The 24565-nt window shown below is 54.2% G+C and overlaps 1 protein-coding gene across 1 annotated transcript; it reads right to left on the bottom strand.

The window, feature by feature from the left end:
- Nucleotides 1–1159: 1159 nt before the first annotated feature.
- On the bottom strand, nt 1160–15621 carry TRIM8 (tripartite motif containing 8). Its single transcript, XM_055560075.1, has 6 exons — nt 14023–15621; nt 5127–5222; nt 4563–4796; nt 3545–3576; nt 3295–3410; nt 1160–2743 (listed from the first exon to the last, which is right to left on the bottom strand). Exons 1-6 carry the CDS (start codon nt 14590–14592, stop codon nt 2136–2138), a joined length of 1656 nt encoding a protein of 551 aa, XP_055416050.1. The 5' UTR covers nt 14593–15621; the 3' UTR covers nt 1160–2135.
- Nucleotides 15622–24565: the final 8944 nt, after the last annotated feature.

The raw sequence follows: 24565 nt of genomic DNA, 5'->3' as shown, positions 1-24565 counted from the left end.
ATATGCAGATCTATGCAAAGTGTTAGGCAACAAACCAGAGAGCTTTTAAAAAGATCAGCCCCCCAATATTGTAAAGCAATTATCCTTCAATTAAAAAGATTTTTTAAAAAACTAGCCCCCACCCACCCTCAACCTGGCTCCTTCCCCAAGAGGGCTTGGTGTGCTCTGCCCATCCTTCCACTGTACCCACAGGTCTGACAAGCAGGTCCCTGGCCAGTCCCTCATGGCAGCACTTCTCAAACCCCAGGATGTGTCAGAATTACCAGGAAGTGAAAAATGCAATTCTTGGGAATCCCCTGATGGTCTGGTTAGGGTTCTGTGCTTCCACTGCCGAGGGCAGAGTTCAATGCCTGCTCGGTTTGATTCCTGGTCAGGGAACTAAGGTCAACCATGCCTTGGCAAAAAAAACACACACACACACACACACACACACACAAAAGCAGGTTGCCCTCAGTGACTCCCACTGAGTCCATGTAGGGCCCCAGGAATCAGCTCTTTTTAACAAGCTCCCGACACACTGGACTTTGAGAAGCTCTGCCAAAAGGGATGAGGGTAGGATGTCTTTTTCACCTTGCCACCCAACCTCCATGCTTCCCAGCGTTTTCCTGCCTTCTCTTCTTCCATGCTCACTGGAGGAAGGGGCAGGGGCCAGAGCTTAAGCCACCAAAGGAAGAATGGAGCCAAGTGCCCCCCACCCTTATCGCATCAATGGGGGCTGAGGCTCCATTAGACTAAATTCCAAGATAGAGACTGCTGTAGCTCTGTGCCCTTAGCCCTACACAGTGCCTGGCACTTAGCATGTACTTTAATAAATATTTGTGGAGTGAAGGAGGTAAACTTTGCAAGACTCATAGAAAGGTATTTTTTCCTTTGTCTGTCCTTGCTAAGAGCATGTTGGCAGCAACTCAAAGAGATGCCGGGGCCCATGCAGCAGGGAGGCTGGGCCTAGGAGGCCCTCAGCAAATATTTGTCAAATGAACCCAAGGCCGAGAGTAGATATAGTTAGTGGCTGACGAACTGACATTCACAGGCCTGGAACAGCCTAAACCCAGAAGAGAATCAAGGCCGGGGCTTCCGTCCCTAGAGGGGGCCCCTCCTCACACCAACGCCTGAAGACCCCAGGCCTGGGGGAGTTGGGGGTAAGAGGCGAGGCAGGGAGTGGGACTGCGCCATTATGTTTATTAGAAGGTTGGATTTCGGTGTGTGCTCTAGACAGATTACAGAATAAATACCTGCGCCTTGAGAACAGGAAGTCCACGATTCATACAAAGTGCTCACTACAGGAAGTTGCTGTGTCAAAACCCAGGCAAGGACCCAACTCTGGGCAGCCCCTCCTCTCCCGCTGACCTCGACAAGGGCTGTGCTATGGTTTCTTATTTTATTATTTCTTTTATTTCTCTTTATTATTATTAATATTATTATTATTTGCTTTTGCTGTGGTCACTATCATTGGCAAAGTTCCTTTTCCCCTTTCCTGGACATGGGGTTCCTGTCTTTAAGATTCCATTCTGAGGCTGAAGGTGCCGAAAGCTGCTTGAGAAGTGGCCTTTGAACTCCGTCTGGGAGGATGGTGAGAAGGAAGCAGGAAAAATCATTCTTCGTTTAAAAAAAAAAAAAAAAAAAAGCCCCATAATCTACAGGTCATTCCTTATTCAGTCAGTGATCAAACTGCCCAAAAGAAAACCAACAGGAGAAGCAGGCCAGTGGGCACCTGGGCCTTCCTCCCAGGGCTGGGTGAGGAGAGTTGGAAACTGCCCCTCCCCTCAAGGCTGTAAAGGAAGCTGAGGCTCCTTCCAGCCAAGGGGTGGGAAGGGGAAGGAGGGGAGGGAAAAAGGTGAGACAGAGAGCGAGAGAGAGCTCAGCGCCTTGAGGTAGACGCTTTCCCAACTCCGGGGCCACCTGCAGCCCCGGCCCAGGCCAGCTCCCACTGTCACCTCCGCGTCCAGGAGATTCATTAAAAAAAAAAATCAAAACAAGCCCTAAACAAAACAAAATCCAAAAGGAAAAGACTTGGGGAAATGGAGGAGGGAGGGAGGGAGGACAGGAAGGTAGAGGGGCAGGTCTCTGGATGCATCATCCCCGAGCCACCGGGGGCTGAGGGGGCAGATTCCCCGGTGCTCACCGCCCGCGTGGCGTTAGCTCGTCACGTAGTGTTTGGTGGACGGCTGCCCATACACCCTGTAGAAATCTTGGTGGCCAGGCTGCTGGGAGGCATCGAGCCAGTCTCTGACTGCCAGGCCAGGAAGGGACTGGGGGACGGAGGGGGTGGGCGGGAGCGGGTGTGAGTACTCCTGCGAGGGCACTGTCCAGGGGAAGTGGCCGGAGCGGGGGTAGGGCTGGTGGCCGCCGTGGTTGGCCACGGAAGAACAGTAACAGTTGTCCACAGAACAGACGAGAATCTTGCGGCCGCCATACTGGGGGAGCATGGGCTGCTGAGCGGCGGAGCCGTTGGGATACTGCGATGGGGGGAACACCGGACTCGAGTGCACTGGTTGGGCGCCGCCCGGCAGGGCCACCAAGTGCTGCGTGGAGCTGCAGGGCCCCAGGGGCTGCCCTGACTGGCCCTCGCCGCTGGCTGTGCCCGCTGCCCCATACTGGCCGCCCACAGGGCCCGACGATGTCTCTAGGAAACTGGCCTCAGGGAAGGCCGTCGAGTGCTTGCGCTTTTCCGCCCCAGAGCTGCTCACGCCACAAGGATACAGGGGGACGCTCTGCAGGAAGGGCACCGGTGTGCTGAAGGGGCCTGTGGAAAGTTTGGGCAAAAGTCGCTAAAGCCCCATCCCAGGCCACCCCAGCCTCCTCTCCCCGGGGAACTTTTCTGTCTATGGGGCCAAGCACAGTACATCACACATCGTCTTGATGCTGGCTACTCCATTTCTATTTTACAGCTGAATAAGCCAAGGCTCAGGGAAGTACTATGGCCTGCCCAAGGTCCCACAGCTGGAAGTGGCAGAGCCAGGATATGAGGCAAGGCTTATGACAGGCCAGGCTACCGCTCAGAGGGAAGGCTCTGGCATTTACCCTTGCCCAGATGGTTCCCTCGGCCTTCCCAAGTGGCTCAGTGGGTAAAGAATCCTCCTGCAATGCAGGAGACACAGGCTTGATCCCCAGGTTGGGAAGATCCCCTGGAGGACGGCATGGCAACCCAATCCAGTAGCCTTGCCTGGAGAATCTTATGGACAGAGGAGCCTGGCCAGCTACAGTCCATGGGCTTGCAAAGTATCAGACACAACTGAAGCAACTGAGCATGCATGCAAAGTTTTCTCTTCCTTTGATTGAGGATCTCACCCTCACCTTCTAGCATCTTCCGCAGCTGTTTCTCCTTCTTGGCCACCTCGTTCAGGAAGAGCTTGGAGTTCAGGTGGCCGATCTTAGGGGGAGAGAGGCTGCTGCCTGTGCAGGTCTGGGTCCTGGGGGCAGTGGACGGGGCGTCTGCTGTGAGGAGGTATCACGCGTAAGCCCGCCCTACCTCCCCGCGGTGGGCCTGCCCCTTCCTGCCCTCCCCGACATGTGTTCCCCTGAGGGCCAGCGGCCATCTGCTCACCTGTCCATTAGGATTTTCACAGACTTGGTGTTCTAGGGGGAGAGAAAAGGGTGTCAGTGGGAAAGGCAGCATGGGAGAGGAGAAGATGGAAGCTGCCCCATTCTCTCTCTCCCCGTGCAGGGCTGACACTTTTGAGGCTGGCCAGAGTGTTCAGGGGCAGAGGGTGGGGTGCCTCTGTTTTCAGAAGACTGAGCTCTTGCTGTGTGACAGACAACACGATGAGTGCTTTCCAGACATCCAGCATCTTATCTAAACAACTACCAAGAAGAAGGCTCTGCAGGCACTCAATATTTTATCCAGAATCTTTGGGGCAGCATATGTTTCGGATTATGGAATTTTTTGGATTTTGGAAGGGACATGTGATGCCTGTATCGTAATATGTGATTACGGAGGACACCATAATCTAACACATCAATGTTTCTACAGCAACGTTTCAACATTTGTACCAAGTAAGACCAATAAATACCATAAATTGCCAACATTAGTTCAGGTCAAATGTTTGCCGTTAAATGAGTTGCCTGAACTTTTCTCTTTCGGTTTTCAGAGATTTTTAAAAATCTGGAATTATGGATAACAGATAATAGATCTGTATGGAAAAGACCCTGATGCTGGGAAAGACTGAAAGCAGGAGGAGACAGGGATGACAGAGGACGAGATGGTTGGATGGCGATCACTGATTCAACAGACATGAGTTTGAGCAAGCTCTGGGAGATGGTAAAGGACAGGGAAGCCTGGCCTCTGCAGTCCATGGGGTCGCAAAGAACTGGACACGACTGAGTGACTGAACAAAAACATTATCAACACTATTTTATAAGTGAGGGAGCTGAGGCCTAGGGAATGTATATGACTTGCCAAGGTCATAAAGCTAGGAAGAACGGGGGTGGTGGGGAGGTTCTGAATCCATGCAAGCTGGCTGCAAACCCCTGTGGTGGGGGAGCCAGCTGGGGAGCAAAGCACGTGGACTCCAACTTAGAAATGTCCCCCTGGGTCCCGCCAGCCAGCCCTGGGCCCAGCCCACCTTCATGAAGCTGACGTCCTCTGTCTTGTCGAAGAGTAGCTGTAGGGAGCCCAGGAGCTTCTTGGCCTCCTGCATGCGCTCCCCGAGATGCAGCGCCTGCGCTGCGTTCTCGCTGCAGAATTTGGCCTGGGCCTTGTCCAGGACCTCCACTGTCTGCCGCAGGTCCTCGTCCAGCAGCTGGTGCAGCTTCTCATACTGCAGTCGCACCTCCTCCTTCAGCTGGCTCACCTTCTCCTGCAAGGGTGGGGGGACCGGTGAGTAGGGGTGGCTCTGGCTGCCACTCGTGCCTGACTCCCATCCTGGATAGGGGAGTCTGGGACCCCAAACCCCCAGGCTGCCTAGGGTTTCCCGCGGGCAAGGTCAGACCTGGAATCCTGAACTGGTAGTACAGCAACCCTGGCACCAGTTGGGGGCTCATCCACCGACAAGTCATTGAATGACTGAGCAAGGGATTCTGGCATATAGAGCTGACCATGCAACAGGTCCGAGCCCAAGCAAGGAACTAGCCCCAGGCCTTGTACCCAAACCATCCCCACCCTATACCATGGGCGTGGGCTTGGCTACCTCCACCAGGCGTTTGTCTGACTCAAGTTTGTACAGCTGGTCCTCAATATCCTGCTCTCGCTCCTCCAGTCGGTCCTGCTGCTTCATCAGCATCTTCTGCAGAGACAGTAGGGGGAAGGGCATCAGAGGGGGCTAAGATGGGTGAACACCATCCTTCCCTGTACAGAACAAACTCATCCTATTGATCCTTTGACCCAGATGATCTAAAACTTCGGCCACCCAATCCCTTCTGGCCCTCATGCAATCCCAGGGCCCTGTTGACAAGTGCCTGGCCAGCCTGTCCCCAGAACAGAGAACCGGGAATAGCTTCCCATACATATCTAAACCATGAGCTTTCTGAGGGCAGGGTCAGGCCAGCCTCCATTCTAAGCACTTTTCCTGTATAGAATTATCTAATCATTCCAGTAATGCTATGAGATAAATACTATTATTATCCACATTTCAGAGAAGAGGAAACCAGAAAGGTTAAGTAGTTCCTCCGAAGTCACACAGCTAGTAAGTGTCAGAGCTGGAATACAAACCTAAATGACCATGCAGTAGGGTCTGTTCTTATCCAAGTCATGGGGCCTCTCTCTGGGGAGCACCATCTTAGAAATGGTGCAGAGCTTCACACAGCCTTTCTGGATCTCACAAGTCCTCTGGCCCAGCCCAGAGATCTGATCTTATGCTTGCCTTACACTTGCGGGACATCAAGCCAGCCAGCTGACCCCCTGGCTTGCGCCTGACACTGACAGCTGGGCCTCTGAAGTTCTTGCTAGTTGGACCTGGAGGGAGAGGAGACTCTGGCTCTCCGAAGACCTGAGGCCAGTTTGCTGGAAGGGTCTGGACCATGCTGCTCTTCTCAGCCCTTAATCTGACTCCACAACCCCTTTCCTCCCAGGGCTGCTCATCCTGGCTGTTCCAACCACTTTGTTATCCTCCCTTACCAGACACACCTCTTGAAACAGGATCTGTTTCCTGCCCAAGAACCCTCAATGACCCCTCCTTCCAAACACCGTAGGCTCTTACGACCTGCTTCTCCCAGTCAGGTGGGCTGGTATCTTGTCCCTGACACTGCACATTTGAGCTCCCTGCAGCCTACTGATGCCTTTCTGTAGCCCACGGTGCCTTCTCCCATCTCTCATCTATCCTTCAAGGCCCAACTTAAGGCTCCGCTCCTCTCCATGGCCCCTGCTCAGAGGCTCTGAAGGTCTCTCCCTGTCCTGGCTGTATGGTGGGGCTGTCACATTCTCTCCTCCTACAGCTGTGGGGTCCAATATGGTAGCCACTAGTCACAATGTGGCTATTTCACTTTAAGTTAATTAAAAGTCAAATACACTAAGCACCAGTTTTTCATGTGTACCACCCTCAGTTCAAGTGCTCAACAGCTCCATGTAGCTAGTGGCTACTATACTGGACACTACAGACACAAATCGTGGCCACGTCACAGGAAAAGCTATGACAACAGTGTTCTATAGTCTGTCTGACAAACTGCACTCTGATCTCCAAACAAAACTCAAGGCTTCTTGAAAACAGGGCTTTGCTGCTGTATTTTTCTACTTCCCTTCCCAGTTGAGACCCCAGGACCCCAGCACCCTACAGATGCATAACGTTGTTTGCTGAATAAACCCATGAGTTTTGTGCACAAAACAAGACTTGCAAAACAGATCACACAGACCCTAGCTCACAGTAAGTGTCCACTCCACAAGAAGTGGTTCTTTTTCTTCCTCTGTGTACACCTCAAAGTGCCCCTCAAGTTTGACCCCGTGACCCTCACTCCTATTCACATTCAGGTGGCTTCCTCAAGACAAGCTACCAGCAATCCCTCCCTTTTACCCCAACCCCTTTTACATATGGGGAAACCAAGGCCAGCAAGAGAGTTCAGCGACCCTGTTTTGTGTTGGTGGCAACCCTGGAAACAGAAAACCAAATCTCTGGGGCCAGGAGGAGGCATTCAGATTCTGAGCTGGCAAAGTCCGGGACACTGCACCGCGCCCTCCAACAACTTGACCTTTCAGTGACCCAGGACAGCACCTCATGACACGGATTCAGCCCTGCTCCCGCTCCAGCACCTCATCCTTCCAGCAGGCCCCTCACCCCAGCCCAATGTGCACAGGGATCTGCTGCCAGCCTGGGAGTCAGAGCCTGTCTAGAAACACAGCTGGCTGGGAGCAAGAATGGAGGTAGTCACACGTCCTTCCTTGGGTCTCAACTGGGAAGGTCCTTGGGTCTCAACTGCGAAGGGAAGTAGAAAGTGCCCCCAGTGACGTGAAGAGGGCAGGCAGCCCCCAGAGTACGGCCCAACGACATGTATCCACCTGCAGGGCACACACCAGCACACACCGCCCACTGGGCCCTGAGGCCGCCTCGGGCACGCTGTCTCACACACACCCCTGCACGGTGGGGGCAGGGCCTCCTGAAGGCCCCAGACAACAGAGGGAGGCCTGCGTGAAGGTGAGGTGGCCAGAATACCAAAGGACTTTAGACCTTTGTACCTCCCTGCAACAAATTTCTGCCTGGTGGCTGCCTCATCCCCACACTTGGGAGGACAGTCCCCCAACCCAGATGCCTCTGAGGCTCCAGGCCTTCCCAGTGTCCAGGACATCTGAGAGCCCAGGCTTCACCCACCCCCACACATCTGTGCACCGCCAAACCCATCAGTATCAGAGTAGGGGTACACCTGGGGCCGAGTCCCAGATGAGGGGCAGGAGAGAGGCAGCCCCAGATGGGATCCCAGCCCCCTTTCCCTCAGAGCCCTGGAGTGGGCCTGTTCACTCCCATCCTGCAGACCAGTGGGAGGCCCCCACCCCACCCCTCTGAAACCCCCCTCAGCCCAGGGAGGCACTTTAGGTCTTGTCCCAGGGGGTGGGACTCAGCCCCTTCCTTCTTCTGGGCTTTTCCCACATCCTCTCCTGGGAGCACTGTCACCCTAGGACCCTGAGGTTGTCCTCCCTTGACCTCCAGATCCAAGTCCTAATTCCTGCCTGCCCCGAGCCCTCTGGGACAGAGCCCAGCCCAGCCAAGTGGGCACATTCCCTAGCAGGTGGCTGGGTTTCATCAGCCCAAGCCCAGCCCAGAGGCCATCGGCCTTCTGTCTCCATTACAGGGGGAAGGGAGAGGCCGGGGATAGGAAGGAATCTGTCAGAGGGTAGGAGCCACCCTTGGCCTGGGAAGGGGGCCTACCTTGTCCAGCTCCCCCTTGCAGAAATCACTCTCCCTCGGGGCTAGGTGATCTTACTCCTGCCACAGTCAACACCTGGGGGAACAGCAGGCTGGGGGGATACTGCTGTCTCAGACAATGGAAAACTGGGGTTAGGAGTGATGGTGGGGAGAAGGGCAATCCGCTTGCTGCCCCTCGACCCCCCCAAATGACTGAATCAGGTTGCTAAGAAGCTAGAAGATGGAGAGCAGATGAAGCAAGGACCCCTTCCTCTACCAGCAGCCTCCTTTCCATCTCAGCCTCCCGGAAATTACTGAGAGTTGAGGCTCCATTTCCTACCTGGGAAAAACCCACAGGTGAGAGACTTCCCAGCTTGACTGCCTCTTATTGCAGGAGGCAGTGGGACACACACTCCACAAACTGCTCCCAGCACGAAGCAGGCCACCTGGACCGTGGCACGCCTCAAGGGTGCAGAAGCAGGATGGAGAGAACCATGGTCTAGACTAGCCGCACTCAAGGGACCACACCTCCTGCAGAAGGAGGGGCACTGTGGGCCCAGCCCCACTCCCACCCCTGTTCCTTCCCTGAGTACTTAAGACCTGCCAGTCTGCTCCTGGGCCTGTGAGGCCGAAAGTATCAGGAAGACTTGGGGGCTCACTATTCCCACACTTCCAAGACCCTCATACCTGTCGCCTAATGTTCTAGACTGCCTGGAGCTGCTCTCTCTGATGCCCAACCCCAGCTTGGAGAGGGATCCATCATGAGCCCCTCACATTCCTGCCCTGGGAAAGCTTCCCAGCCTTCTGGAGACTGACTGGCCAGGCCCAGCTGGCATTTCTGGTGCCAGACTAGACTGGGCAGACAGGTAAGGCCATAGAAACTCTAGGCTGTATAAAAGTTAATAAATGATAATAATAAAGTCCTCAAGTCAACCTTGAAGAAAAGCAGTCAGGAGGGAACAGGGCCCCAGGAGCCAGGCCCCTGGTTTTTTAGAGGAGGCCAGGGCTGGAGGTGAGAAAAGGGTGCTGGGCGGCCAGAGCATGTCTTTCTGCTCACATGACCCCCATGCCAGCTCCCGCTCTGGAGGCAGCCCCTGCGCAGAGTGACCCCCTCCTAACCTCCTCCCCAGCTGCCAAAGCCGCCCCCCACTCTCCCGCATCAGCCCTAGTCCCAGGAGCCTCCCCTCTCCTTGGGCCACAGCACTCCCGCCTGGCCTCAGAGCAGCTTCTGCCTGCCCTGGTCATCCCTTCCCGGGCCTCAGTCCCTGCTTGGGGCTACTGTGTGAACCCCTAGGCTGCAGACAACCACAGACCCAGAGTGAAGTGGCTACGGGGCAGGAGCCAGGGCAAGGAGAAAGGCCGCACCTCGGAGGCAAGCCTCGGCAGACCCAGAGAGGGTTTCCCAGCTGCAAAGTGGAATTAGCTTTTGCCATGCAGAGAGCAGCGCTCTGGGGCAGCAGAACAAAGAGGCGAGAGAGAAAGCCCCCTTTTGTCTGAGTTTGAATGCCAGGCCAGCCGGGAAGGAAGGCTTTCCCAGAACCAGGGATACGGCCAGCCAGGCCTGCCTGCTCAGGCCGGGGCTGGGGCCCCAGCCAGTCTCCCCTTCTTCCTACGACCACCCTGATTGCCCCCAACACAGCATGGCAGGATCCATCTGGGCTTCCTCCTCCAATACCCACCTCGGGCAACAAGCTCACCCAAAGGTGCGTCCCCTCCCCTCTCCACTCCAACATCCCCACCAGCTGAGAAAGTTACACAAGACTCACACCTACCAACCAACCACACAGGCAGGCAGTCACACACACACTAATGCCATCACTGATAGACATGTGTGCACACTCAACTTCCACGCACAGGTATACAGCAAGCAGGGCACCCCTAGCCCTCGCCAGTAACACACACATGGATCTTCCCAGCCCCACAGTCAGACACAAGACAACTCTGTGATTAAGTCAATCATTCACACTGCACCTTCTCGGAGATATACACGTGAGATACAAAACAGTAGTTCCACATGAGATGCACACCCAGACACACCAGTTACACACGCACATCTGTGGAGATGGATGCACAGGCACCCAGAGCTGGGGGAGGCAGAGTAATCAACAGCGCGTGCATGACAGGTGCCCGGCTGTATCAGCAGGATCCTGGGGTGGAGGTGGGGGAATGGGCCTCCGCCTCAGGTTCCTTCCTCTCCGCCTGGGGCCCAGGGAGGAAGGCCAAGCCCTGCCCCACTTCCCGATCCTTCAGGATGGTAAAGGAGCAGTTAACTGACCCTCACACGTCACACACACACTCACACACAGCCTCCCCATCCTAGCTCCCACCCCACCTAAGACCTGAGGATTATGGTCGGTGGAGGGCGGCAGGGAGCAGTGGGGTTTATACTGCCTGAGGCAGGCTGCAGCCACAGCTGGGCTCTAGTTGGGCCAGGGCAACCCTCTCCCCCAGAGCCTGCCTGGTGACAGACACATGAGGGAGAGACCTAGGGTCCCCTCCCGGGTCCCAGGGCAACCCCTCTGGCCAGCAGCAATGGGAACAGCTGCGAACCCCAAAATGGCCCAAGAAGTGGGATCCTGCCCCCAGAGAAAAACCTCTTCTCAACTCTAAACCTTTGAGAACTCAAGGTACAGAGTCCTGGGAACATTTCCAACCTCAGTCTGGGGGACTAGGAATGACACAGAGACACAACTATGACCCGAACACACACACACACACACACACACACACACACACGCCCTGCGTAACCATTTACAGACACATCTAGGCCTTATCTTGAGTCTTCTTTCTATGTTGAGGAAGGTTTTAAGATAAAGGTGCTCTCAGCTCAAACCAGTCCCAAGTTTGCTCACATGAATCCCTAAACCTGGGGGCTGAAGAGGGTTTGACAACCTGGATGCCCCAATCTTGGGTCCTCAGCCTTCCATAGCCACAAACACACTGGGGAGGTGTCTCGGGAGCATGGACTCTAGGGTCTACCCAGTGGGCATCCAGGCTTCAGGGCAACACGGCCTGCACACTGGCTTCACAAGGGCAGAGTGGGGCAAGGATTTCAAAGGCCTGCCTTTGAGACCCCCTGCTAGGTGGAAGCTCTGCTTGGCTCCCTGAACCAGGTGGGTGCTTTGACTATGAGGCAGAGGACCACTGGGGGAGATTGATCAGGGTTTCCTGTTTCTAGCCAATAGGGCATTTCAGCAGCCCCTACCCCTTCTCTGGGATGACAGAAGAGGAAGCACAAGAAGTGGAGCTGTCTGTATCTTAAGGTGTGATCCAGGTTTCCATGCATCTGCTCCTGTATCTGGGAGAATTCTGTTGCCTTCATCCATGGCACCAGCAGGGGCCCTTTAAGACAGCCTCCCTCCCACAAGGGAAAAGAGGCCAGGAAAAGGCCCCTCCCCCTGGCTGGCCTAGTGAGGATGGAGCGCAATGGGTTCTTCCATTCAGATTCTCTGCGGCTTACCCCCTCCCATGAGGGTGAGGCCCTCCTTTTCAGTAAGTCCAGCTCACACCGAGTGGCAGTGGCATGGAGCTGAGACCACTGCAGGGCTTCCAACGCCAGTGCCCTGACACCAGAGAGGATCTGGAGGGCTTGGGGTAGGGAAGCCTGGGAAGGAATGAGACTCAGGCTGCGGGGCACAGATGCTGAGCACACAGAACTGCACATCTGGCTGTGATGCAACCCACTACTTCTGCGCCTGCCCAAGGCAGGCACGGGAACGAACACACACACACACAGACGCACATGGAGCTGCTAACAAAGTTCAGGCCTTTCCATGCGCTCAAGGACCTGCTGGTGGGAACTCCAGGGTGCACTGTGTATGTGTGCCAGGTACCTTCGAGGGCAAAGCAGACAGTCTCAAAGACACTCGAAAACACGAACCCACATCTACAGACACCCTCCTACTACCAAATCAGGCACAACGGTGTTTTCTCCCTCACTGAAATGAAAGACACCTGAGCACTCTGACACAACTAAGGGGAAAGCCGTGGGTGCACACTACACGCTCACTCATCACCCTGGTTTTTGTCCCTTTCTCTGCCTTTCAGCCACATCTCCACCTTTCCCCTCCTTTCATTTTCCACTGTCAAACCCAGGACAGAGAACTGGGCAGCTTTTCTTTCTCTGCACTTTTCCCAGCCTCCTTCCCAGCCCTTCTATCTTTATTAACAGCTTCTCAATACTAGGGACAGTCTGGGCTCTGCCTGCCCTGGGTGGGGGGTGGAGTACACTAAGGGGCTCATATCCTCCCCTAGGCCTCTGCCTTTTCCAGTCCTGATGTGTGTGAGGGGGTGGCTCTTCTCTCCATCCTCCCCCGTCACACACACACTTCCTTTAAGAATCGAGAGGCCCTGCCCTGGCACAAAACCCCAGAACTAGCCCATCCAATTGGAAACTAATTATACAGCAAATTTTATTTGTTATCCCTGCCCTCAGCCTGTGGCAGCCCTCCTGCCTTTTGTTAGTTGTATGTGTATGTTTGTTAATTGCTAAACAGTGACTCATTCTGACTGGTCCCCCTCACAGGAAACAGCCCCCATCTCCAACTGTGCCCTGTTCAGAGCTTCCTCATACCCAAGCTCCCACTGGCCTCGACTAGCCTCCAGGGGTCCCCACCCAGCAACACTCCCAGTCTCACCCCCATGATATCACACCCAGGCCCCAAGCTGGGGCTTCTGAGATGGCTCAGACAGTCCCAGGCCAACCCCTTCCTTCTGGTATGACTCAACCCTGAAAGCCAGGGGACCAGGGAGGAACCTAGGAGGAGCCCCCTCCACTGAAGGGGACGGAAGTATTGCTTCAGTCCAGCTCCACAGCCAGGCCAGACCCAGAGGCCTGAGGGGGAAGGCGGTTTTGACATTGGCCGCTGCTGCAGGGTGTATACAATGGGAGGGGATGCGGTTCCATAATCACCCAGCCGGCAGCCCAGGGGAGCCAGCTGCCTGAAACCAGATTGCAAGGCGGCTCAACCTTAAACCCACAGGATTCTTTTTCCGTCTTCCACTTCCCCTCCCCAAATGTGGGAGGGCTGTGATAGAGGGCTGGGCTGGGAGAAAAGGGTTCAGGGTGATGAAGACATACTTTAAGGTGTGTTCATGCGGACGCGTGCAACACACACAGGCACACCGTGGGCAGAGATTCCCACACATGGAGAGGGGGTCATGGGGAATAATCCCAATAGCCGAGATGCTGTCCTGGTGATGCCGTTGGCTGCCCAGGCCTTGGCCAGGGGCTCTGTTCTCCCTCCGGAAGCTCCCCCTCCACCCCCCCAATGTGTTTCCAATAGGGCTTGAAACTAACATGGCTGCTTTTGTTTACTTCCTCATTGGTATGCCAGCATCATGGATCATGTCAGCCACAGCAGCGGCACCAGGACACTCATTACATAAACAGCAGCTGGAGAAGCAGGACCTGGGTCACTGCCTTTAGTGACTTCCCCTAGGGCCTACGGAAACAACTGCTGGGCCAGGGAGCTGCGCGCAAAACAGAAAAGCAACAGCCAAACTCTACCCCTGACAGCCCCACACCTCATTTCTATAAGTGATTCACAAGATGGACCCTATGAGCACAGGTGCAGGAATATATCAAGTAGCGATTGGGGACCCTTCTTCCCAGGACCTTGCCTCCAAACTTACAGAGTAGGAGTTTGGAAAGGGGCCTCTGGGCTGATGTCACAAGAGTCAGCCTGTCCGGAAGGGTGGTCCCAGGCTGCCTGGAAGGAGGGGAGTGTGTGAGTGTGTGTGTGTGTAGGGTACTTGCCCGGATCTCATTCCTCCGGATCTCCACGTCGCACACCGAGTGTCCCTGATGCGCACCGCTGTAGTAGCAGCAGTACTGGCACACGGCCACCTGCTCGGCTTCGCAGTGGTAAAGGCGGTAGGCGTTGTGCTGCGGGCAGCTCCAGGCCCGCACGTCGTCCGCCTCCACCAGGAGGTGCCCGCGGGCGGTGGAGGGCTGCTGCAGGTGCGTCTGCACGTGGGACTGGCAGCAGGGCGCCTCGCAGCGCAGGCAGACCTTCTGCGCGGGCAGCGGGGGGCCGCGGCGGCAGAACACGCAATGCAGCGCCGCCGGCGGCTTCTCCACGTGCAGGGCGTTGAACTTCTCCACGATGTTGGTGAGCTTCAGGTTCTTCTCCAGGCCCGGCTTCTGGTTGTAGGCCTGGTTGCACTCCGGGCAGCGCACCAGGCCGCTGTCCTTGGCCCACGCCTCGCCGATGCAGCCCCGACAGAAGTTGTGTTTGCACGGCAGCTGCACCGGCTCCACGAAGACGTGCAGGCAGATCGGGCAGATGAGCTCCTCCTCAAAGCAGTTCTTCCAATTCTCCGCCATGGCGGCGGCGGGCAGGGGGCCCGGGCAGGTCTCCCCAACTCCCCGACCTGGGGGGTCCGTCCGGTGCCGCGGGAGGGCCACCGAGCCCCGAGCGGTCCCGACAGTCGCTCAGTTCACCAGCGCCTTCCGCGCGCCCGCCCCCCCGGAGGAGTGAGCCTCGGTCCTCACGCAGCGCGCGCAGCCGGCTGCGTCTCCTCCTCCTCCTCCCGAGCGCCTAGCGGGAGCCGGCGGACTGCGCCAGGGCCGCGGCCGGGGCACCAGCCCTGGAGGGGAGCGCCGGGGTCTAAATTCCATATAAGAGGCCGCCTCCCGGTCGGCGCGGCTAGGGCTGCGGCGGCCGGCGGCCCGCACTCCGGCCCGCGGCTGACATTGGGGCGCGCCCCAAGGCAGACAGAGCCCGGGAGCCGCACACTTCCTCCAGAGACGGCGGCGGCAATGGTGGCTCTCTCCTGGCTCGCCGGCGCCGCGCCTCCCTCGCCTCGTCCGGGGTCTGAGAGGCCGGGGAAGCGAGTGCGGCCCGGCCAAGGACTGCTAGATCCGGACCGGGCGGGCGAGGCGAGCCGGTCCCCGGGCCGCGGCGTGGGCGCCTACCGGCTGGCCCGCGGTCTGCGGGTGCGGGCTGCGGGGCGCAGGCGGGCCGACTCCGGGGCGCTGCGTGAGCGCAGGGGCAGTCATTCAGATGAAATTCCAGTCCCCGGCCAGAGACAGCAGCCCGCCTCTGCCTTCCTCCTCCCTTCACAAATAGAAACGGAAGGGGGAGGGAGAGAAGTGGAAAAAAAAAAAAAAAGCCAACCAGTAAGGGAGGGAGGAGAAGCCCCGGCGGAGCTCCGGCCTGACCCCCTCGTCTCTACTTCTGCGCTCCCTCGAGGCCTGGCGCCGGGCGCCCCCGCCGCGGAAAGACCCCGCTCTCCGTCTCCGCGCTGGGCGGGCGCCCCGGCTCTGCCGAGGAAAACAAGGATTGATCAAACTAGAAAGGAATTTTTCTCAACTGCTAATGAACAGGAGGCTCGGCTCCCGGCCTTCCCCTCCCCCCCCCGCCCCGGCCCGGCCCTCCCCCTTCGCCACCCCGGCCCCCCTCCCCCCCCACTTTCTTTTCTTCTCGGCCTCTGCTCCGGTCTTCGGGGCTGCGGTCGGAGCCAGCCCGCGGCGGCGGAGCCGGGCCGAGCCAGCCGGGCCGGGCTGCCTCTCTCAGCGTCCAGCCATCTTGAGCTCCCGGCAGCCGCCGCAGTGGCGGCCGGGGGTCCGAGCGCGCTCGCTGGAGGGTCCTGCAGCGTTCTTTCTATCGCTCGCTCTTTTTTTTTTTTTTTTTTGGTGGGATTTTTAAGGGGAGGGCTGTTGGCCTCCCTCAGATTAGAAGACAGGGGAGAAAATGCCAAGTCCCGATTTCTCTCCACCTCTGCTCCACCCACCCTGGTTCTTTCCAAAAAATAAAAAAAGATTAGAATTGGAAGAAGTCGTCAGAAAGGCGAGCGCCCGCGGCCCCCAGCTGCTGCCCAGGCGACGCGTCCGGGGCGGGCCCGAGCCAGTCGCTCCGTCTGTGGGTCCGTTTGTCCGCCCGCTGCTTCTCAACTGGGGGGAGGGCACTCCGGGCAGGGTCTCCGCAGCGGCTGTCGCCTCAGAGCTTTATCCTTAGATCAAAAAAAAAGGGGGGGGAGCCCCAACACTCTCATCACAGCCACCTTCAGCCATCTTGCGCGTATTATTATTTCAGGAATAATCTGTTTAATAAAAATAGCTGCGTCTCTAACCCCCTCCCCCTCATCCTGGGCTCCCCGCCCCCTTTTAATAATAATCTCGATAATAAAAATGATCTGCTGGCTGGGCAGTCCACGGCTGCTTTTTCCTGTCTCAGCTCGCTCGGGCTTAGGCTCTCCTTCCCCTAGGAAGGGGACGGGAGGAGGGGGCTCGCGGCTGGGAGTGGGGGGCTTCGTCCCTGCTGCCCGCCAGTCAGCCCTCTCTGCTTTAGTGGTGAGGAAAGAGAGCCCTCGCCACTACCGCGCTGTTGCGAGGACGGCAGGCGGGGGAGGGGCCCCAATTCGCGGGACCGGCTGGAGGGGTGCACAGGGGTCCCCGATCTTCCCGCCACAGCTTGGCCTCGGAGTCTGAGCCCAGGAATGGGGAGGATACAATGAGCTCGGAGCAGAGCGCGGCGGGCAGGGTGGAGACGCGAGCGGACTGCGGTGAGCCGGGGTCCCGAGTTAGCGCGGAGAGAGGCGGAGGCAGGAGGGTGGTGTCCCTACATCAAGGCCGGTCCCGCTACTCTGCGAGGGTAGCGGGGGGAGACTGGGAGGTGTAGGCGAGGAGAAAGCAGCAGCAGTACGGCGGGGCCTGTAATCAGCACCCGCTGGTTCTGCCCACCCGGCACTAGAGAAATAAGCGGACAGGGAAGGGGGAGGAGGGGAGTGGCTTATTGTCCGGAAGTGCTATAACAGTTGCTGGGCGCCCGGCTCCTCCCCTTATCCCTGTCTGGAGTTGGGGGCTGTTCCGGAGACTTTTCCTGCTATTGGTCTCCAAACTGAGACTCCGCCTCTTTAAGGCGGGGCAACCCGGGGCTCACGTGACTTGCACTAACTTCGGTACATTAAACATTGGAAATGGGGGGTGAGTTTCTCTGCTTCTTAAAAGGGAGACGATAATGCTGTGGAGTGGGACCACATCTTCCTAGGCCTCTTCACCCGTGTCTCCTTTTACCTGAGAGGGAAAGGAGGGTTTGTCAGTCGGCTCATCTGTTCTGATGGAACTCAGCAGCAAATTTCAAAGGTTCACTGTGCAGCAATTTCCCCGGTATCCTCAATATTTTTACCTACTTCTTTTTTTGATACTCTATTTTCGGCTGCCCAGGGCAGCATGTGAGATCCTAGTGCCTCCACAGGGATCGAACCTGTTCCCACTGCAGTGGAAGTGAAGAGTCTTAACCACTGGACAGCTAGAGAATTCCCTTCCCTACATTTCTGAGGCTCAAATCTACCAAACAAAATATGCATTATTAGTCTCTTCAGTTTATAAGGAAATGGAGGCCTAAAAAAATGGAGTAAAAAAAAAATTGGAGTCAACCTGTCAGTTAACAAATGTTTAACAAAAGTCTCATGCACCAGGCATTTTTCTAGGCCCTGGGGATTCCCTGGAGTATATGTACCCCCCAAAAAAATTTTTTTTTAATTAATTATGTAGGATAATTTCTGTGACGGAGAGTAAGGGACTCACACAATATTCTCAGAAAGTGAAATTTGAGCTGAGACCTGAATATTCAGGAGGAGTCAGGGCTTCCCTGGTAGTTCAACTGGTAAAGAACCTGCTTGCAATGCAGGAAATCCCGGTTCGATTCTGGGTCAGGAAAATCTACTGGAGAAGGGTTGGGCTACCCACTCTAGTATTCTGGCCTGGAGAATTCCATGGACTATGCAGTCCATGGGGTTGAGAAGAGTCGGACACGGCTGAGAGACTTTGACTTCACTTCACAGGCAAGTGACAGTCTGGGTGTGGTATGTGTGCTTAGTCATGTCTGATTCTTTGCGACCCCATGGACTGTAGCCCGCCAGGCTCATCTGTCCATGGAATTTTCCAGGCAAGAATACTAGAGTGGGTTGCCATTTCCTTCTCCAGGGGAGTTTCCAAACCCAGGGATCAAATTGTGTCTTCTGGTTGGCAGGTGGATTCTTTACCACTGTGCCACCTGGGAAGTCCAAAGAGTGCTTCAATCAGAGGGAAAAACAAATACAAAAGCAATGAATGAAGTATGTTCCAGGGCAGAAAGAAGGCCTGTTGTGAGGGAAAAGCCAGGTAGGGACCAGAATACACAGTGTCGTGGTAAGGAGTTTGGACTTGAAGCTGGTTATGAGAAGCTACTAGATTTAGGATGTATTTTGGAAGTAGAGGCAAATTAGATATGGGGTGAAGAGGAATCAAGACATAATAGTAATAGAGTAAGAATGGGATCAAGATATGCTTATCACTGTATGAATACAGAATATTCTGAATTTAGGATTTGGGCCTTAACAAGAGCCTGGGCGGTGATGCCATTTACCCAGAAGGAGAGAACTGGAGAGGATTACATTTGGGTGGAGAGACTTTTGAATAGTTCTAAGTTATGTTTGAATTGGTTTAGCTATCCCAGTGGAAATTCCAGAGGAAACAGTTGTATATACAGACTCAGGGGAGGTTTGTGCTGAAGATTATGCATTTGAGATTCATGAGTTTGTTCTAAATGGTAGACCTGAGATTTAAGCCCAGTTCAAAATGACCCATGAGTCTGATCCTTTCATAAAACCAAAGAGCCTCTCTACTTTAGGACCTTCATTTCTTTATTCCTGATTGGGTGGTTAATATGGGTCCTTCAAGTACAGAGCATGTATCTTTTAGTACTTTGCATCCCCTTACATAGGAGGTCTTATGCTGAGTAAATGAACACATGCATGCATATCAGTGAATAAACAAAGAGAAAGTGACTTTCAAACACTAATCTTCAATTCCTTGGTTGAAAGATGGTGCAAAGAAACAAGGTCTAGGTTGGTGCTATTGGAACATCCTTCTCTGGCCTCCTCATCAATGACCTTCAGGATAATCTAAAGGATTCCACTAATTTCTCACCTTTCTAGACAGCTCCCCTTGACCTCTATAACATCATACTGTTCTGTCTCCTTATCTTTCTAACCACAGACTTCTCCAGTTTCTATCTCATAAATATTGACTGTCCTCCACACTATTATGAACCCACACCTGCTCCCTCATTTACTCCTAAGGCTTTCAGTTCAGTTCAGTCCCTCAGTCGTGTCCGACCCCATGGACTGCAGCACACCAGGAGGCTTCTGTTTGCATCACTAACTCCCGGAGCTTGCTCAAACTCATGTCCATTGAGTTGGTGATGCCATCCAACCATCTCATTCTCTGTTGTACCCTTCTCCTCCTGCCTTTAATCTTTCCAAGCATCAGGGTCTTTTCCAATGAGTCACTTCTTCACATCAGGTGGGCAAAGTATTCAGCTTTAGCATCAGTCCTTCCAATGAATATTAGGACTGATTTCCTTTAGGATTGACTGGTTGGATCTCCTTGCAGTCCAAGGAACTCTCAAGAGTCTTTTCCAACACCACAGTGCAAAAGCATCAGTTCTTTGGTGCTCACCTTTCTTTATGGTCCAATTCTCACATCCATACATGACTACTGGAAAAACCAAACTTTGATTATATGGACCTTTGTTAGCAAAGTAATATCTCTGCTTTTTAATATGCTGTCTAGGTTGAGCATAGCTTTTCTTTCAAAGAGCAGGCGTCTTTTAATTTCATGGCCGCAGTCACCATCCACAGTGATTTTGGAGCCCAAGAAAATAAAGTCTGTCACTGTTTCCATTGTTTCCCCATCTGTTTGCCATGAAGGGGTGGGACCAGATGCCATGATCTTCATTTTTTGAATGTTGAGTTTTAAGCCAGCTTTTCCACTCTCTTCTTTTACTTTCATCAAGAGGCTCTTTAGTTCCTCTTTGCTTTCAGCTATAAGGGTGGTATCATCTACATATCTGAGGTTATTGATATTTTTCCTGGCAATCTTGATTCCAGCTTGTGCTTTATCCAGGTGGGCATTTCTCATGATGTACTCTGCATATAAGTTAAATAAGCAGGGTGACAATATACAGCCTTGATGTACTCCTTTCCCAATTTGGAACCAGTCTGTTGTTCCATGTTCTGTTCTAACTGTTGTTTCTTGACCTACATATAGATTTCTCAGAAGGCAGGTAAGGTGGTCTGGTATTCCCATCTCTTTAAGAATTTTCCACAGTTTGTTGTGATCCACACAGTCAAAGGCTTTGGCATAGTCAATAAAGCAGAAGTATATGTTTTTATACTAAGGCTTTACTACTGTCTATATACTGATGACTCCCCAATCAGTCTCCAGCTTAGATCCTCACCCTCCTGGTTGCAGATTCATGTAGCCAACGTGCTGTCCACTCCGATGTCCCACAAGTAGCTTGAATTCAGTGTACTCAAAATGAAAACCTTCATCCTCTTCACTTCCCAACCTGCTGCCCCTTCAAGATGTTGGCAAATCCTGACTACTTCTTAACCTCTCCATAACTTACCACAAACTCTTGTCTATTTATTTCAGTAGATCCTAACCGGTTTCTGTTTCTGCCCTTATGTGAAAGTGAAAGTCGCTCAGTGGTATCCGACTCTTTGGGAATTCTCCAGGTCAGAGTACTGGAGTGGGTAGCCTTTCCCTTCTCCAGAGGATCTTCCCAACCCAGGGATCGAATCCAGGTCTCCCACATTGCAGGCAGATTCTTTACCAGCTGAGCCACAAGGAAAGCCCCTGCCCTTAGGTCCTGGAGTCAGTTCTCAACTGAAGAGCCAGAGTAATCTTTTAAAAATGTGTCAGATTTTGTCACTCTTCTGCTTACTTATCCAATGGCTTCCTACTTCCACCAGAATAAAAGTCAAAGTTTTATAATTGCCTGTAAGGTCCTACACAGGACCTTAAGGTCTGTGTAAGGTCTGGCCTCTGTGTAAGTAATCTATGGTCCCCTTCCTCTGCCCCAGCCACACTGGCTTCCCTGCTGTTCCTCAAGTATAGCTGGTGTGTCTCCCATGCCCCAGCCCCCAGGCTCTTCACAGTTGCACCTTACTTTGTCTGAATCTGTCTTCCCTCAGATATCCCTACTGCACCCTTCTTCCTGTCACTGAGATCCTTTGTTCAAGTGATGCCTAGGCCGTGAGGCCTTTCCTGACCTCCATATTTTAAAACGTGCCTCTCCTTCAGTCCTCACTCTCTCTCTTCCTCTGTTGCATTTTTTCTCCTTAGCACATAGCTCCATGTACTATGTGTCCAACTTTTAAAAATCTTCCATTACCAAGATTTAAGATCTGTGAAGGGATTTTTTTAATACTGTATCCCTGATGGGACCTAGCACATAGTAGATGCTCAACAAATATTTGTTGTATCAATGAATGAATCCCATTCTCTCCATTCCTACCACTTCTATTCTAATCTAGGCTTGACTGGTCACCTTGCCTCCAATCTACCTCTCTTTCAATATGTTCTCCATCCAGCAGGTAGGGGGATGATCCTACTGTGAAAGCTGGATGACTTAAGCAATCTACTGTAGGCAATTTGAACTCCACAGTTCCTGAGAAGAGTTTGGGGACTTTGCCCCTGTTGTTCTGTTTGCCTGGAGAGCTTTTCAAAGTACAGCACCCCACCCCGTTTTGCCCAATTTATCCTTAAGCATCAGGTTTCAACTTAGATGTCACTTCTTGCAGGAAACCTTTTTAAGTCTCCCCAGACTGGCTTGGGCACCTTCTCTGTGTTCATATCCTGGCACATGTGTGTGTGTGCTCAGTCACTCTGTTGTGTCCGACTCTTTGCGGCCCCACATACTGTAGCCTGCCAGGCTCCTCTGTCCATGAAATTTTCCAGGCAAAAATACTGGAGCGGGTTGCCATTTCATACTCCAGGAGATCTTCCCAACCCAGGGATTGAACCCTCGTCTCGTACATCTCCTGCATTGGCAGGTGGGTTCTTTACCACTAGCACCACCTGGGAAGCCCTTTAACAAAGTGGTATAGCCCTTTAATAAAGTGTTAACGCTAACTAAGCAATTACTATGATCCTTACAAAAACTCTGGGAGAGACCTCCCTGGTGGTTCAGTGGCTAAGACTCCATGATCCCCATGCAGGAGGCCCAGGTTAGATCCATAGTCAGGGAACTAGATCCCACATGCCACAACTAAGGAGCCCGAATGCTGCAACTAAAACCCAGTGCTGCCAAAATCAATAAGTAAGTATTTAAAAACAAAACATTTCTAGGAAGTGAGTATCCACTTTTACATGAAGAAACTGAGGCAGAGCTGAGTCAGCTTGTCTAAAGGCACACTGATGATAAGTGGTGGAGCTGGGGTGGGATGGAAAGCAGCCTTCCTCTTTTATGGTTCTTCCTGCAATTGCTTCCTCATCCGTCTTCCTCCCACTGCACTATGAGCTCCTTCAGGCTGGGCCTGTGAGGAGTCTCCCAGCATACATCCGAGTGCCTGCCGCACGTTAGTTGAAAGGACAAGCGAGCATATTTTCTAGTTCTTACGGTTTCCACAGTGGTATCATAGCAGCTCAGCACTGCTCAGGTGGCCCTCTTCTGTCTTGTCAAGGTTGAGACCACAGAAGCTCCATTCTCTTTCCTTTCGGTGCTTTCAGTACTGAGATGGAATGGGGGTGGCCGCAGTGAAATTGGAAAAACAAACGAACAGTGTCACTTCTCTTCGTTCTCTGGCCCCAATACGGCCACTCCTCTCATCACAATCCACTCAAGGTCTCCCTTGCCCCTCAAGTTCCTCAGAAAGCTACATTGACACCAACCGTGGATGCCCACCAGCAGTCTTCCTGCCCTCCCCGCATCCTGCCCTTACCTCTCTGCTGAAGACTTCCTGCGCTGAGGAGGAGGAGGGGCTGGTTAGTCTCTTCATACCCCCATGAAAGGGGCCCAAATGGCCTCCCCTCCCAGACCACATCCTTCCCTGCCCTGTGGTCTTGGGATGCTTCTCTTCCTTCTCCTGCCCAGTTGATCACCCTCCTCACCCCCTGCTGGCCTCCCCACTTCAGAGCCTGGCAGGCTGGGTTGAGTCACTCATTTCCAGTACGCATTAGCCTTCTGGTCAGGCCAGTTTGGCAAATCTCTCACCATCCCCTGTCCCATGGCTTGAAGCCTGTGGGTCCCCTGACCCCTCAAGTAGGGTGTCTACCTGGAGGAATGTATAGGCTTTTGGAGGAGACATTAGAGATCACATGGAAGATTCCTCTGTCCCTACATCTAGGGATAGAGTCTCTGCTTCACGCCCAGGAACTCTTTTCTTTCCAGAAACAAACCCAGCCTGCTCCTTCCCCCAGAGTCACCTCAGCACAGAATCTCCCTATTCTGTTTTCTCTGGGGCAAGAACGTCACCCTGACCCTGGGTCCTTCCAGGCTAGTCAGATGAGGAGGATTAGATAAGCACTCCGCCCCCAGTCTCCAGGGAGAAAGGGGAAGGGGTGTGGCCTGGGCCACCCCAGGGTAGTCAGCCTGGCTCCAGGAGGCTCTGCCTCCCGGAGAGACTGAAGGCCCCAGACAGGACCTGCCCCACTGCCTGGGGTGGGGGTAGGGGCAGCCACAGTTCAGCAGGAGGTCACAGAGGAAGGAGTAGTGACCTCCCCCTAAGGCAGGTCCCACAGATCCAGCTGCTTCTCAAGAGGACAGGGAGGGGAGCTAAGAGCCCTTCAGACAGGAGCTGACTCCTTCAGGTCCTACCCTCTCAAGCCACCCCCAGGACCCCTGCAGAACCTCCTGGGTACTATGGCTCCATCCTGAGGACCAGAAGAAAAGGGCTCTGCTACTCCCCAGGATGGACAAGCAGGCCTAGTAGGAAGGGAAAGAATGTGTGAGGACCCAGAGCAGTCCTGCAGGGTTGTGGACCTGGGCTGGGTGCAGACCCCTCTCCTGCCTGCCTCTCGGGGCTTCTCCCCTCTAGCACTAGGCTCTGCTTTGCCACACCAGGCCCTGGAGAGACAGGAGCTGGGCGATTCGGGGAAGGAAGAGCCACCTGCCTCCTCACCCAGAGCAGACCCAGAAGATTTCATAGGAAGGGTGGGCTGGTGTGCTGGTTCTGAGCCTACCCCAGGCCCTGGATTAGGAGATTGAATGTAGGTGGCTGGGGGTGGGGGTGGGGGTTGTTGCTGTCTCTTGCCCTCGCTGAAAGGGGCATAAGAACTCCAAATTGGACCTGAGGAAGGCCCGACTTCCCAGGGGAAAAAGGTTTCTTTTTTTTTTGGTGAGAGGAGGGGAGGAGAATGAGGCAGAAGAGAGGGTCTTTACCCACTCACTCATCACCCCAGATTGTTCCACCTCCTACCCCCTTGACCTTAGAGGAGTTCAAGACCAGTGAGAGAGCCTGTCCCTGTGAAGTCATTTCTGCATGACTGAAGAGTCACTGCTGCGTGATCCTGCTTCCTTGGCACCCCC

This window comes from Bubalus kerabau, chromosome 22, assembly GCF_029407905.1.
Source record: "Bubalus kerabau isolate K-KA32 ecotype Philippines breed swamp buffalo chromosome 22, PCC_UOA_SB_1v2, whole genome shotgun sequence".
Classification (NCBI taxonomy): domain Eukaryota; kingdom Metazoa; phylum Chordata; class Mammalia; order Artiodactyla; family Bovidae; genus Bubalus; species Bubalus kerabau.
The sequence above is the reverse complement of the archived record's forward strand: the minus strand, read 5'-3'. Positions and strand labels throughout refer to the sequence as shown.